Source organism: Lutra lutra, chromosome 9 (assembly GCF_902655055.1).
Source record: "Lutra lutra chromosome 9, mLutLut1.2, whole genome shotgun sequence".
NCBI classification, from domain to species: Eukaryota; Metazoa; Chordata; class Mammalia; order Carnivora; family Mustelidae; genus Lutra; species Lutra lutra.
In genome coordinates, this window is record NC_062286.1 from 22,960,725 (window position 1) to 22,977,870 (window position 17,146).

General features: G+C 37.2%; 2 protein-coding genes across 7 annotated transcripts in view; one reads left to right on the forward strand and one right to left on the reverse strand.

Moving 5' to 3' along the window:
* SPDYA (speedy/RINGO cell cycle regulator family member A) overlaps window positions 1-1,568 on the forward strand; it is a 33,202-nt gene extending 31,634 nt beyond the window's left edge. For all 6 annotated transcript variants that reach the window (XM_047746090.1, XM_047746092.1, XM_047746093.1 and 3 more), the window contains one exon: window positions 1,435-1,568. In XM_047746090.1, coding sequence (XP_047602046.1) covers window positions 1,435-1,523 — 89 coding nt within the window. In that variant the 3' untranslated portion in view covers window positions 1,524-1,568. The remainder of the gene's footprint in view (window positions 1-1,434) is intronic.
* Window positions 1,402-17,040, reverse strand: TRMT61B (tRNA methyltransferase 61B). The gene is given in 9 exon segments (XM_047746087.1): window positions 1,402-1,819; window positions 1,902-1,979; window positions 2,686-2,912; window positions 3,365-3,456; window positions 7,892-8,022; window positions 8,025-8,081; window positions 10,732-10,834; window positions 16,202-16,365; window positions 16,368-17,040. Coding segments are annotated over 9 exon segments (1,440 nt in total). The 5' UTR covers window positions 16,912-17,040; the 3' UTR covers window positions 1,402-1,775.
* Between the last annotated feature and the right edge of the window lie 106 nt (window positions 17,041-17,146).

Consider the following 17,146-nt stretch of genomic DNA (forward strand, 5'->3'; position numbering starts at 1 on the left):
CCCTGGGATCATGACCTGAGGCAAAGGCAGAAACTTAACCAACTGCACCACTCAGGCACCCCAAAAGGGAAGTATTTGACAGAACTTAAAATGTACTTCAGAGCTTCTAGATATCTGGCAATGTAATGAAAACTATAAAGTCATTATTACTGTATGAGTGTTCATATAATTACCATTAAGAAATATGACACCAGGGGCGCCTGGGTGGCTCAGTGGGCTAAGGCCTCTGCCTTCGGCTCAGGTCATGGTCCCGGGGTCCTGGGATCGAGCCCCGCATCGGGCTCTCTGCTCAGGAAGGAGCCTGCTTCCCCCCTTCTCTCTCTGCCTGCCTCTCTGTCTACTTGTGATCTCTGACTGTCAAATAAATGAAGAAAATCTTTAAAAAAAAAAAAAAGAAAGAAAGATGACACCAGAAGACTACTCTGCTTATGATTCAGTCAGTTCCTGAAATGCAACCAGAGTGATTTTTTTTTTCAAAACACAGATCTAAACATGTTACCCTTCACTTCACTAAATCGTTCAGTGAGACTCTATTTTTTTTAGCATGAATAAACTCCTTAAGAGGTCTACAAGATCCTGCATGGCCTGACCCCCACCTATTTTTCTGGTCTCTTTCACTCAACCTCAGCATTGCTGGCTTTTTGTACTCATTTTCCCTGTTATAATTAACTTGTACTTACCATTCAGGTTTCAGCTCAATTGTCACTTGCACAGGTAATTACTTAACCAGAGCAAAGTCCCTACAATATTACTCTGTACTTCTTTGGAGCATTTATAACAATTTTAATTTTATATTTGTGTGATTATTTAATGTCTAGGCTTTTTTTTAGAATATAGTCTAAAAAGTCAGAGCTTTTACGTTAAAATTTTCCACATAATGAAAAATATGTAAAATGTTATTTAGAATATATATATTATTTTAAATAGCTCCAGCCTAAGGGATAAACCCAGGAATAGCAGCATTTATCCACCCAGGCACTACCCTTTAAAACCTATAAAACATCTATATTTAAACAATAACCTAACCACTCTAAGTTTTTGTTTATCTGTAAAATATGGATAACCTTAAAATATGGATAACCTAAAATATGGATAACCTACACATACTAAATGAAAAAATTTCATAAAGTTCTTAAAACAATGTAGGGCTCCTGGTAAATGCTAAATAACTGATATGAATAATAAACCCCTAATTAATTCTGATGTTTTTTCAAACGAGTTAAATTGATTCTGAGAAGGATAAAAGAGATTCAAGAATTGTTACAACTTTCCTTATAATTTCTAAGATGGTTATATCATTATCAGTTTTCTTCCTATTATTTACTATAACCCAGATTTCTTTACTTTTTAAGACAGATAAAAGCCATTAAAATATGTACTTAAAATATACAGATACATAAAATTTATCTTAAAATGCATATTTTATTTTGGTAGCCAATGACCATCAATCAAAGAAAGAAAAGAAAACTAATTTTATGAAGAAAGACAAATCAATGGAGTGGTTTACAGGAAGTGAAGAATGAGATGGCTCAACTAAACCAACTTGGAATCATTAACTACAAAATGTCTAATAAACTACAAGACAAGTGTCAAAATGGGACATTTAAACAGTTTTGAAATGTTACACATCTTCCTTTAGCTTTTGTTTTTCAAAATTATATGTAAAAGTTATACAAATCATAGTGACAGCTAATAATTCCAACTTATGAAAGTAGTGATTCACAATATACTTGACACTTTTCCATCTTCAAATCACTTGCTGTCATCTGAGGTACTCAGTTATGTTGTGGTTTAAACTTCCTCAGCTTGACAAGAAAAGCTAATTTAAGGAGAGAAAAAAGTAAGGTCATTACAAAATTAGAAGAAAACACCATTTAATATGGCTTGAAAACCTCACTCACCTGTATGACCAGTTTGCCAGTGTATAGGTCTAGCAATATAGGGAAATGATCCATATGGAAAATCAGAATGTGATTCTTCTGTTGTAGAACAAAATATATATTATAAGCTATATAAAATATCTTAGAATTTGTTCATAAAATTGTTAAAATACAAATTACTGCCCCTTTAAGTTTTTTCTCTCAGACATTTTTTTTCAGCATTTGTTTTGGAGCTACTCTGCTAGTTATCTTACAGAAACAATTTGTCAAGGATTAAATGATAAACATACACGGTTTTATAACCAAATGGATAAGCTTATATATCATCAATCAATGGATATTTGAAAACTTGTTCATGGCCTTTATAGTGTGTACACACAACAAGGACCTAAATTTAGCTCTTTGAGGAATTCCAGTAGCATCTTGGAAGTTGCTTATTGGAGCATTAGCTATTTGCATATCAGGTCCTATTAAATTCTTTCCCTTCAGTAATAATCACTGACCTAAATTTAAAATATCCTTTAATATATTTAAAGTATTTCATAAGCCAACCTCCTTGATACAAAAATATTAATACTATAAGAAGTTCAATACTTCAAAGGTATCAGAGTTTTACATAAAAGGCAAGAAGAGTCATTATTCTGTCCCTTAAAGATTTTAATTTAACAGAATAAATACATTTCAATTTCTCTACAGAAAAAGAACAAATCCCTGAGAAATAGTTTTATAATCATTGGTCAATACACTCAGGAACCTATTCTCCATTTATTATTACAAACATGTATGAAATAAAATTGAAGCTCACCAGTGTCATCCTCTTGAAACATCTCACCTTCAATTCTGATTTTCTTTTGAGAATGTAATTGTAAATCTGTGTTGATTTTAGGTTCTATTTTTTGAGCTAAAGTTCCATTTTTCTGTTTTGCAAGGCAAACCAACCAATCTCTAACAATTACTTCACTTATCTTTTCACATGAGAGAGCAAGTTCACAGATGCGAATTCCATCTAAAAGCTCAATAACCTGTGTGATGCTTTTAGAAAAGTGAAAAAAAAGTACTTTAAATTTCTATTACAATAATAACTTGATACTTATTTTAAGTTCACTATACCTCTTAACCCAAATTTAAATGCTATTGTTAAACCAAGGGGGAAATATAAACATGCAAGTTAGAGCACATAACATGCAATTTCATAGAATACTAAGTAAAAAAATACAGAGACTATGATTTAACATTATTGTTCACATTAACTTTAAAAACTTTTTTTCGAAATTGTAAGAAATCTGCATCTTATTTTACATTCAGGTAAAGGGTGACTGCAACAGCGATATGTGTTGTTGGCACATACGTCATTTCATAACAGTTTTACAAGATGACGTATATACCTAATTCGGTTACAGAATGAACATTATAGTCAACTACTTGAGATAAAACAAAAGTGTGTTTAAAATCACAGTACAAAGAAGAATAGCCACATTACTCACTTGGCTAGATATACAGCGCACACACCACCCTGTTTAAGATTTGGGTATAAAACAGGCAAAGCAACTTGAGGATTCAACATATCCAAAGCTACCTGTCAGGGGAGAAAGCAAATCAGACTGAGTTCTGGTTAAACAAAGTACAGGTCTTCTTTCTTACTGTGGTAAAATGATATACTTCTGGAAAGCAATCACCTAGTTAAAATCTTCATTTTTTTTAACTCTAGTATTATTTGCTGCCATTTTGCTGCTCTCAAAAAGGCGCCCTTATTATTATACAGTGTGTCACAGTACTTAACTACATGAAAATCATAATGGTGTGTCTTGTACTTGGCAATATCAATAATACAGGAATCTTTCTTCAGCTATATCTAATATACACATATATATACAAATGCACATGAATACAAATAAAGTTTTACTGCTTTAGTTCAGCTTTGTTAACAGAAATTCACATTATCTCAAATATGTATTCCTATGTTCAAAAGGAAAGTTATGAGTATTAATTTTAGAGATTCTAAAATGCAAGAATCCTGACCCTTAGTTCTTTATTCTTCATCCAACTGCAGAATACAGGGTTGTACTCATAAAAGATGCCAAATGAATACAATGAGTAAATGAAATTTAAAAAACAAACTCATTTAAAACAAAAATAAATTTGGTCAAAATAGAAAATAAAGTGGCTTTTATTGATGGATAACTCTAGAAAGCTAAGAGTAATTGACACAACATAGTTACTAAACTAGAAATTATTCCGTTATTTATGTGTTTTTTCAAATAGTATTAATGGGTCATCATTCATTATTAATTCATTCACCAAATATTTATGGAGTACCTTCCATGTGCCAAGCATTTGCTAAGTAGTAAGGATATAACAGGAGCTTATATTCTATTTCGTTTCAAGGGAACATATATTCTAGTAAAGGGACAGACATTAAATAAAAATCCAATAAATATGTAAGTCAGAGGAGGATAAGTGACATGAAGAACTACAGAATTATAAAGCAGGATATGAAGGATAGAGAGTAATGGAAAGGAAGTGCTATTTTATACATAGGCTGGTCAGTGAAGAGACCTGAAGAAAATGATTAAGCTTACCCTATGGAAATTTAGGGGGGAAGTATGCTCCAGATGGACAGAACAGCAAATACAAATGTTCTGAGGCTGAAGGATACTTGGAGAGTCTGAGGAGGCCACTGTCACTGCAGTGGAGACAAAAGGGGGGAAATGGTAAGAGATGAATTGTGAGTATACAATTCAGTGGCATAAGTACATTCTGACTTATTTTTTAAATCTACACATAGAAAAGACCAGGAGAAGGCAAGGAAGGATGATGGTGACTTGAAATAGTAAAGAGCACTAGATGTGATAACCAGCGGGTATATATTTTTGAAAAGATAGAGCCAATTAGAATTAGGATCGGTTGTAGGATACCAGAGAAAGAGGAGTCAGGATGAATCCAGTGTTTTTAGCCCAAGCCACTGAAAGAACACAGATGTCATTTTCTAATGAGGAAAATGGTGAAGACCATGGGAGGGGCAGGCTTGGCAGAAATAATCAAGAATTCAGGTTTGGACAGGAGTTTAAAATGCCTATTAGATTTCAAGGAAAGATCTCAATGACTGAATCAAAGGGTCAACAGGATAAACATAAATGGGCTTCTTCTGCTATAGTTTGTGTTATTGACAAGGACCAAAAGTCACATAACCAAGAAACTTGCCAAAGCTCTTGAATACTCTCTGTTCCATTAATACTTCCATCCATCCAGTCACTCAAACCAGAAACTTGTTGGGAGTCATCATTTTCTTTACCTTGAATTCTCTTTTGAGAATCTGTGGGATTTTGTTGTTTCTGTTTGGATTAAAATTACTCAGGCCCACAAACCTATTAAGTTTTTCTCAAATTTATCCTGCTGCTAATGCCTCATTGTATCTTGTCGTAACATTACAATAGGTCTCTACATAGACTCACAGCCTTATTCTTCCACCAGAATTACTCTAAAATGGAAGAGTATACTTATCTTGATGAGTACTGAGCAATATATGGAATTGCTGAATCACTATATTGTACACCTGATGAATTACTTTAAAATAGGAATCTGGACATTCTCCTCCCCCACTCAGGAACTCATCAGTAGTTCTCATTATTTATAAGAAAATGTCTTGGGGCACCTGGGTGGCTCAGTTGGTTAAGCAGCTGCCTTCGGCTCAGGTCATGATCCCAAGGTCCTGGGATGCAGCCCTGCCTCGGGCTCCCTGCTCAGCAGGGAGTCTGCTTGTCCCTCTCCCTCTGCCTGCCTCTCTGCTTACTTGTGCTGTCAAATAAATAAAATCTTAAAAAAAAAAAAAAAGAAAAGAAAATGTCTCTATGCCCTAGCTTAATATACATACAAATGTTCTTCATTATGTAGCCTCTTAAGACTGCATTTACAGCTTCATCTCATGATACTCAATTTCTACAGCCATGGTGTTCCATGCTTCAGAGTCTTTCCAGTAATTGTTTATATGTCTATTTTCTAACTGAAAGCTCCTTTAAATGTATAATTCATTTCTGTCTTAGCATAGTACATGGCACATAACAGGTCTTTAATGTTTGTTGAATCAAGAAACAGTGGTTCACTAATTCAGAAAATGAGGATAAACCCCGGTTAGATGAGTAAGGTACATTCCATTAAAGAGGTGATCTTTGATCTAAACTTTGAGGGGAAAATAGATTTTAAACAGGTAGAGAAAAGGAAAGAGATAATAATGATGAAAATCATAGCTAATATTTCTTTAATGCTTACTATACACCAGGTACTGTTCTATGTACTTTATATGAAGTATCTTATTTAATCCTTAACAACTCTATGAAATATGAACTATTATTATCATTCCTGTTTAATATGTGAGGGGACTAAGGCACAGAAAGATTAAGTAACTTATCTAAGATCATCTTGGCTTTTATGGGAGCCCAAAAGTAAACCAGACTGAATGGACGCCAAAACTTATTTCCTCTTCTCTCCCTTTCTCTCCTCAGGTAATCATTGTCCTGTTGCATAGTTTTAAATTTTACATATGTGTGGCCATTCCATACATATTCTTTTATAATGCTTTTTTTCACTAAGCACCATGTCTCTGAGATACACTGATGTAGGTATAGTACATTTATTTCACTATGTTAAATTTCACTATTTTAAAGTATTCCATTTGTCCATTCATTCTTCTGATGGTTAGGCTTTTTAAATTTTGTTTAAAATATTTTATTAGCCATTTTTTCTCCTTTTGTTCTCTGTCTTTGTGGTTTAACACCTTATTTGTTCAATTTAACCATCATTTTGGATGGTAGGAGTATGGCTCCTCCTCCTCTAATTTCTCATACTGGCAATCATATGACACTATTACTCAAGACAGTCCATCAGATAAATCTGGTACGGAATATTCTTTTAGATCAGGGATGGTTCAACAGGTTTCTACAAAGCTTCAATGGTATCATTAAAATCCTTTGTTGTATTTCATGATCATCAAGCAAACTTCTGATGACAATTAACCTTCCAGGTAACTGTAACATTCTGATGGATGGTCTATGTAAAGAAATTACTTTTTTCTGTCCCTTACTGAGCTGTAAATGCAAGCCAAACAAGGATGAGGAAAAAGAACTATGGTCTTTCTATCCAGGAATCTGAGTCACCAAAACTACAGACTTTATTAATATTCAAGATAGGAACCAGTCCTGATTAAAAAAATCTCTTTGAACTTCATTTTTCAACTAGTTTCCCCATAAATGTCCTAAAGTAATCCTACTTTCCAACAGCCAATTTAAAAAAGCAAAGACAACCTAGGTCTCAGTCTGTAGTGCCAAGCTATGAAATGATAATGGAATCATCAAGGATAAGGCAACTTACATTAGAATTCTGAACCTCTGAAGCCAACTAAATGCCTCCATGTCCCACATCACTACCATCACTGGTCAGCCTAAATATTCCTTCATCATCTATCCTTTCATCTTCATACTACTCTATTTCTTCTCCCTAACTCAACCTCTCACTGTTCCTCCTCCTCACAAATCCATCCACTCCACCTTCTGGAGCTATGCTCATAATACATGCCTCCAACCTCAGTATCTTTAATGAACACTCATCTACATCCTCATGTTAACTGTCTAAAGATGCCTCTTGCCTGTTCCCCAACAAATGAGGGCTATTTATTCCCACAAATCTCACAACATGAGGTCAGGTACTGGGATATGCTCCCAAAGCTGCTCCTAAATTATTATTCCTTTATCCTAGAAATGCTGCGGTTCATGATGCTCAACTACTCCTCTTACTATCTGGTCATTACCCCACACTTATTAACAGCTTTGGCACCTGATTCAGCATATCTCTCTGCTCTAAATCGTACCATAATATTAAAGGAAAATATTCCTCCTACTCCTAGAGACAGAAATGGGGCAAATAATAAAGGAAGAGCATCCTCCACACAAAGGAAGTGTGATCCTTGTTTTCTACATTGTCAGTATTAGATATCATAGGACCCACTTTAGAAAACTTACCGCATCAAATGTTAAAGTTTTTATGTCTTCGGTTGCTCCTGAAATATCCTTATGAATAAAATTCACATTGTCTGGCCACTCATCTACATGACTCATTTTCCATGAATCACACCAGTTTTTATAATTCCTCTAGCCAATTCATGGTGGTCTTTTCGTGCTTCAAAACTTATGACTCGTCCTTGTGATCCAACTTAATTAAAAAAAATTTATAATATTTCACTGTATTGTACCATTTCATAAAGAATATAAAAATATTCTGCAAAGGTATTACATTAATGTGAAAAAATAATTCAAATAGTTCAAGGTTAGAAAACTATCCTATCCCAGATCCTTAATCAATTTTCCTCTCCAGAGGAACCATAATACCAGGTATTTACTCTTTGCAAGATACCTAGTGCCAAGTGTCTTTCCCTGTTTTTAACACACATTAAAACATACATGTATTGTATATACTGTCCTATACTTCCTCCTACTTACCAGTGTTATTTCAGTGATTAATAATCTACTCTATTCCTTTTAAGAGCTACTATGGTATGGCTATACCATAGTTTATTTAACTGGTCATCTACTGATGAACATTCAGCTTGTTTCTAGCCTTATGCTACTAACAAATAATATTCAATGAAAATTGTTGCCTAAACCTTTGTATCCATGAAAAGACAAAGTCGTCAAAATGGAATTACAAGCTCAAGAGGTATGTGACTTTTTTATTTTGAAATTGCCAAATTATCTTCCAAAAAAAAATATCAACTTATATTCTACAATGTAGTAAAGTGCCTATTTCTCCATACTTTCTCCAACAAAAACTTTTCAAACTTTTAACCTGTGTCAATCTAAAAACTAAATATAGTTTTATCATTGTAGTTGTAATTTACATTTCTTTTGTTGTGGATGAAACCCTGAACCCTAGCCTTAATCCTAAACCTAACCTATGTTACGCATCACTACACTCTTTAGGGTAAATACCCAGTAGTGCAATTGCTGGGTTGTAGGGTAGCTCTATTTTCATTTCTTTTGTTATGGATGTTAATATGGATGTTAGGCATTTCATATATTTAAAAGATATTTGTACTTTTGTGTGTGTCTGAAGAACTTTTAAATTGTTTGGCATAGTTTCTGCAGAAGACTATGCATTTTAATTAAAGGCGATTAATTTCCCACCCACCTCTATTTGAGGTTATTTGATATCATTTAGAAGTTGTCCTAGATCAGTAAGTCTACAGTTTACTAATGAAAAATTTAAATTCTAGAACATCTTTTGAAATAAAACTCCAGCTGCAATTCATCATGTTCTCAAGGGACAGAATTTAATGTTAACAATAGCATATGCTAAATAATTGGAAAAGAAAATTATGGAGGAAAAAAATCCATCGCAAAGGTAAATAGCAGTAATTTCTCGATCGCTCATAGTTTGGGATTATTCATACCATGACACTCTGACACTGTAGACGTTAGAAACATGGGCGCTCCTCCTCTCCCACAGATTTTTATAAATTCTCTCTGTCAGATGCATTTAGGATTCAGTTACTGATTGCAAAGAAATGACTGCCTTTAACTATGTACAGAAAAGAATAAAAAAAGATTTGAGGAGGCCAGAATGAATTTCCTGGCCTAGTATAAACTGGATTATGTCTGTATGTGATGCCATTAAGTGAAAGAACAAAAAGTTTAATTCTGTATATTTCTATCGGTATTCTTTATACAAGCTACCCACATGCACCTATGACAGCTCTAACAAAGTTTATTATTAAAAAAGAATGCATTAAAGAGAACATGAATGGTTTAAAAAAAAAAAAATGTACCCACAGAGAGTGCGGTCACTGTTCAGTGGTCCGTCATTAACCGAGGAAGAACAACTGCACCAGCAGCCAGAGCAGCCAATGCAATCCTGACACTCAGAGGAATTAAACAGTCAACAGGAGCAATAATCAATTAGATATTTATGTTTACTGTATGCCTCTTGATTTTTGATGAGGTGCTGCCCTCAAGCAATACATTTACCAACTGACAATTTTTAGAGACTTTGCAGCTGAGTGCCCTCTACATTTTATCTTCTCTCCTACCGAATCTTCACCTGGAATTGTTATTAACAAAAACATGGACACATATGAACCAAAAGACAAATACAAGAATGTTCACAGCAGCACTATTCATAATATTCAACTCAAACGCCCATCGACCGAATGGAAAAGCTGTGATTTGTTTATAAAATGGAGTAGCTACACACCCACTCAAAGGGAAGAACTACCACTACACGCAATGGCTGACTCTCACAGAATGTTGAAAGGAGCCACATTCAAGGTGTACATAATGTATGATTCTTTTTATACAAGGTTCAAAGCAAGCAAAACTCATCAATGATGGTAAAAGGCAGAACAGTGGTTACCTTTAGGGAGAATCGATTATGACTAAGAGGAGACATGAGAACATGTCTGTGATGCAGCAACAGTCCCTGTCTTCATCTGGGTGATAACTACTTGAGTATAGTCACTATATTAAAAATTCTTCGAGGTCTACACACTTAGGATCTGTGCACTATAGCTATGTTATGTCCCAGTAAAAAGTTCAGTTAAAAAAAAAAAAAGATGCCTTAAAACACATGGAGGGCACAAGAGAAAGCACAGAAAATGGAGAGAGGTTTAGAGAGAGAATGACTAGAAGAAATGTACAAGGTGGAAAGAAAAACAGTTGCCTGCATTTCGTTTCAAGGAGAATGCTCTCCATCACAGTTATGTGAATATTTTCTAAGACATCTTTATCCACTTAATTTTCTGTTATTATGAAAGATTGAATGTTTTCTTTGCCGATCTAAATTCAGCTCATTTCTCTCGGTCTCTTACCTGCTTTGGATAAAAATAAGCTCATTCCACCAGAGCCTGAGCCAGCTTCCAAAACAGTATCCCCTGGGTGGATATCCATCATCAACAGTATCATACTCATATCCTATGATTGAAACATAGTATGGGTGACTCAGTGTCCAATAAATATGTACTAAGCACAGACTCTTATCAGACACTATGTTAGACCTGGAAAAGAAAGGAGTGAAAAAGAGTATTAAAATCTGGCCCAGCCTACCCAAGAGTTGATATTTTACTTGACGAAATAAGAGATTCAGCAATCAATTAGCAAATAAAGCAGCACTTCAGCATAACACCAAAATTATAGACAGTACGTAGCAATAGAAGCCCAGAGAATCGTGGTATCAGCAGAAGGCCCTCGCTTAAAGACACAGAGAATTTAAGGAAACAATCACGAAGTAGAAATGGTATTAAAGAAAACAGAGGTAGAATAAACACAGTTTCCTCATCTCAGAAGAAGAGAAAAGGAGAGAACTGAATGCCAGGCTAAAGCACTTGAACTTGACCTGGTCAGTAACTGGGGCATGTCACCAAGGTAATATACATGGCATTTTATGAAGATTAATCTGACAGGGAAATGCAAGATATACTAGAGAAGAGAAAAATTAGACCCAGTAAGACCGGTTAGGAAGTATTACATAATCTCTGTATGAAAGGAAATGAACTTCTCATTTAGCATTAGAATACCAGTGATAGATAGGACCTATTTCACAAACACTATAATTGAAGAATTGTTACAGGAGTATCAGGGATAATAATAATAATAAGGGCTATTTATTGAAACTTTACCATGTGCCAGGCTTCTTTAAGAATACAAATTGCTTTCATAAACTTATTTAATCAGGACAATAATATGAGAAACCTATCATCATTCCCCATTACAAAGACAAATCAAAGACGTTAAGTAATTTTCCCAAAGTTACACAGCCAGGAATTAACTGGACAAGTCAGGAGTAAAATGGATGTTGAACTCACAGAGACCACGCTGTTGATCATTAACACTATACCACTTGTTATAGAGAAAATTTTAAACATTAGCATGTATTTCAACACCACTCCATCTGAACCTTTGAAAATTGTTAATAAATAAGCAGCACATCTGGTAAGTTTTACTAGCTTTTCCTTCTCTGGGAAAAGCTGCTGTGAAAATTCTTAAAGAGATTTCTAGGATCCTGTCGAGTCACAAAAAATTGTATATTAAATATAGGTTTGGTTGCATAAGAAAATGTTCAACAGGTACAGCTGTCCAATTAAAAGCCAAAATGTATTTTCTGAAATGCAGGGCTAAGGCTTGGGCCAAATGATACACAGACACATAATCTTTAAGATATATTAGTCCAAAAGTTTCATTCACAAATGCTGATTCTTTCAGACATACATAACATCTCCCAAATGCCAGGCACCTAGGGGTAGAGTGCGGAGGGAGTACAATATCACACAGAAGTAGGAGCAGCTTGGGTAGTTTTAACAGTGGAATGTCCTGCAGAAGGCGATTCTATTTTCTTGGATCACATAAAATAAAGAACCAACTATTATGAAATAAAAACTTAAGCACGCTTTAGCTTTTGCTTCCTGCTATTCAGGTTACATGGTATCAATGGGATGAGTTTTCTAGACTGGATTTCACTATATATATTCTAGCAATTTCAGTTCAAAACTTGGGGAGGGGGGACGTTAGCATTTAATCATTTCCCTACGTCTTCCCAAAAGGGATTTAAAGCTATTGGGAGAGTCCTCCAGAGTTACAAACTATCATTCTACTATTGAGTTTTCTGCATTTTTAAAAAATTTTATTAACATATAATGTATTATTTGCTTCAGGGGTACAGGTCTGTGAATCATCAGTCTTACACAATTCACAGCACTCACCATAGCACATACCCTCCCCAATGTCCGTCACCCAACCACCCTATCCCTCCCCACTACACCTCCCAGCAACCCTCTTAATCCTGAGATTAAGAGTCTCCTGTGGTTTTTCTCCCTCCCTGGTCCCATCTTGTTTCGTTTTTTTCCCTCCCTTCCCCCCATGACCCCCCCACCCTGTCTCTCAAATTCCTCATATCAGAGAGATGATACGATAATTGTCTTTCTCTGACTTATTTCGCTTAGCATAAACCCTCCAGTTCCATCCATGTTGTTGCAAATGGCAAGATTTCATTTTTTGATGGCTGCATAGTATTCCATTATATATATATATATATATATACATATATACACACACACACACACACACATACAGAAACATAGACACACACACACACCCCACATCTTCTTTATCCATTCATCTGGTGATGGACATCTAGTTTGGCTATTGTGGACCTTGCTGCTATAAACATCTGGGTGTAGGTGCCCCTTCAGATTGCTACACTTGTATCTTTAGGGTAAATACCCAGTAGTGCGATCGCTGGGTTGTAGGGTAGTTCTATTTTCAACTTTTTGAGGAACCTCCATGCTGTTTTCCAGAATGGACTTCAGGTAAACAACAACCCTTTCAAATTTCCATTTTTTCCTCAACATGAATTCCAATCTCTTTCCTGATTAATTCAGTAATATAATCTAACCCTCAGCCAAAAGATTTAGTAAGTAGGATGCACTTAGGCTTCATTAAGTTGCAACAATTTCTACTCTCCCTTTGTTCTTCTGTTAAGTGCCACAATCATGCATATCAGCAGAAAATATTAATTTTAAAAATTTGGGGGAGTGGGAGCGTCTGGGTGCTTCCGTCAGGTAACCGTCTTGACTCTTGGTTTCCCACCAGGTCATGATCTCAGATTCCTGAGATCAGGCCCCATGTCAGGGTCTGCATTCAGCACTAAGTCTACTTGAGATTTTCTCCCTCTTCCTCTGCCCTTCCCACACGTGCACTCTCTCTCTCAAATAATAAGTATTTAAAATTTAAAAAAATAAAAATAAAATTTGGGGAATGTTTCCATTTATATTTCTACTCCAAACCTAAAAGTGCTTGATACTGACCAATGTGAAATGTTGACATTTCACAAGTATCTGTTAGGAAGTTTATTTGAAATTACTCCCACAAAAAATAAATTACTCCACAGATCTACTTTTACTATTAAGACAAAACTATGTAATTCTAACACAGAGACCAGCTTTCAAGTCAATTGAGGTACTCTCTTTTTTTTTTAAAGATTTATTTGACAGAGAGAGAGAGATCACAAGAAGGCAGAGAGGCAGGCAGAGAGAGGGGGAAGCAGGCTCCCCACTTAGCAGAAAGCCCGATGCCAGGCTCGATCACAGGACCCTGGGATCATGACCTGAGCCAAAGGCAGAGGCTTGAACCCACTGAGCCATGCAAGCACCCCTACTGAGGTACTCTCTTAAAAAGCATTTCAAAGTTGTAAAGGTTGAAGTCAAATTTCCTATAGCCACCACTTGGGAAATAAAAAGAGAAGTCAACACCTAGAATATCTAGTATTTAAAGTCCTGTTTAGGATGGAGGGGGTACGTGGGTGGTCAGTTAAGCATCTACCTTCAGCTCAGGTGGAGCCCCCGCATCAGGCTCCTTGCTCAGCGGGGAGCCTGCTTCTCCCTCTCCACTTGTGCTATCTCAAAGAAATAAATCTTTAAATAAGTAAATACATACATACATGCATACCTACATACGTAAATTCCTCCTTAGAATGGAGCACTGTGACTTTTATCTGTAACAAATGGAAAGGCAGAAAGTGCACTAAAGATTCAGCTTTATAACTTTATAAAATACAACTATTCTCTCAGTTTTGTCTAGTGAGGAGGAAAAAAGATGTGGGGAAGCAAGATAAAATGAAAGTTTTTTGGGGTTTTTTTTGGGAGCTAGATTGAACAGTCAGAAGAGGAAAAAGAAAATAAGAAAAAGACAGTTTCTGTCAAGAGTTTATGGTACCCCCCCTGGCCTAAAGCCTCAAAAAAAGATTTTCTTAGTCCCTTGGTAGATCTTTTAAAACATAAATTGGAGGGGCACCTGGGTGGCTCAATGGGTTAAAGCCTCTGCCTTCGGCTCAGGTCATGATCCCAGGGTCCTGGGATCTGCTCAGCAGAGAGCCTGCTTCCCCCTCTCTGCCTACTTGTGATCTCTGTCTGTCAAATAAATAAATAAAAATCTTTAAAAAAAAAAAACCATAAATTGGATTCCTACTTAGAACATTCCAGTAGTACCCAATGCACATGGGATAACCACATGTCATACCACTCTCCCCCTCACCTAACTCACTCAAGCCATTATAGCATCTCTGCACTACTCTTCCCTTTGTGAGAACACTGGGCTCCAAGATCTTTGCATGGCTGCGTACTCCTTATATAAGGTTTCTTATCTAACATACCTCTTTTGAGAGCTTCTCTTAACCATCTGACAAAGTATTCTCTTCCCCCAGATCACCCAGCATGTCATTGTTAATCTATTTGTCTTCATGGCACTTAGCACTACCTGAAATTATCTCATCCTTTCATTTACTTGTGTATTCTCTGTCACCCCTTCTAGGATGTAACATCCAGGTTGAGAGCAGGACTGGGGCTCATCACCATACCTCCCCTATAATAGTACCCTGATTACAAAAGATAGATAATTATTTGCTGAATAAATGATGAATGTCTCTTCATCTGGGGATAGGAATTATTACAAAGGAATATTCTATCCAAGGACTGTGACTGTGATTAAAAAACTGAAATAAACCTAGCAATGGATGATTCATATGAAGTTGTAACAAGAAACTAGGCAGTTAATTTATTATACAGAATATTGCTTGTATGTTCAGTGTTTAATGTTAGCTGTTTTATTTTATTTTTTTTTAAAGATTTTATTTATTTATTTGACAGAGAGAAATCACAAGTAGGCAGAGAGGCAGGCAGAGAGAGAGGAGGAAGCAGGCTCCCCGCTGAGCAGAAAGCCCGATGTGGGGCTCGAACCCAGGACCTGGGATCATGACCTGAGCCGAAGGCAGCAGCTTAACTCACTGAGCCACCCAGGCGCCCCTAATGTTAGCTGTTTTAATAGAAAACTATTTTTTCCCTAAAGAGAAATGCACAGTAACATATCTACCATTGATGAAACATACACCTAGTAACACGCTTTATTTAATTAAATGATGATTAAAATATTTCCGTAATGGTACCAAAGGGTTAAACATTCTCGAATCCTGAATTTGCAAACTTAAGGGTCATGGGGGACAAACATAAGTGCCTGATTAGGTCACATAACATAACTCTATACGTTAGGTCAATATTCTTTTCACTTTACGGATGAGTCAACACTCCCAGAATAAAAGTAAAAGGTGGCTGTTTCCTCCTAATATTCGCAATCATAACATATGTAAGTCCCATCCATTGTTGTTGTTGTTGTTGTTGTTTTAATCTGAGAATAAAAACTTTAAATGTTCTGAAATGTGCTTTAAGCACATTTATCAGGACTGTAGCTGGGCTCTTTCTGGAACCACTACGCACCTAACTCCCACCGCATTACCTTAGGATACGTTATGGCAGGCCCTCTTTTCATCAGTAATACATAGTCTTCCAGTGCCGGCCTCCTCAGCATGAGCTGCTTACCAGAAGTCGTCGTCAGTATCTGGCCGGGAAACTTTCCCACGATCTCGCAGAATGGGACTCTCCCCCAGCTACTATTTAGTGTCCGGCGTTACTCAACCTAAATAACTTTTTAAATTGTGTTTCTCTCTTCCCAGTCTCAGCTAAGATCAGCTCCCCAGCGCGAAAGGACCCCTCCCTGGAAGCTGGGTAGGAAGAGGAGCCAGGAAGCTCTTCTACCCCAGTCACGGACTGGGCCATGGAGGCGGGCAAGGGACCCCCGGAACCCTGGTGGACGGGACCGGGCTGGCCCTGGTGTCCGCTCGAGTCTTCGCGCTCTTGAGAGGGTGACTCCTCTTGCGACGTCGTCTGTCTGAGGACCTCCAGTGAGGAAAGACATCTGATCCCAGTGCCTTGGACGCGCAGAGGGAGAGATGGAGGCTCTGTGCTGGGGGCTTTCCTCCGTGACGCTTCGCGTCGTCCCTCTCCGTCTCGTGCGTCTCTAGGACAGGATTCGCAACACAGTGACCGGGCTGTCTCCAAGAGCTCTCGCTCAAGGCCCCGCAGGAACGTAGAAGCTCCGAGCCCTAGCCACCTCCTGGGGCGCCGCAGCCGGAGGAGGACCAGACCTCGCCGGCCGGCTGACAGCATGGTGTCCGGCGCAGGCGCCGTCGCACACAAGTGGCGTAGAGCCGGGCGAGGCCCTCCCCCGCTGGACGTACTGACGCAGCCGTCAGGGTATCCGCCGCTTTTTCTCAGGAAGAGCTCCGCAAACTGCGCATGCGTTCAGGGGGCGGGGTAGTCCTAATGGGTGGCGGGGCGCAAGGGCTGCGGGGTGTCGCTGGAGTAACTGTCCCAGGAGTGAGTCACACTCCGGGGCAGGGGC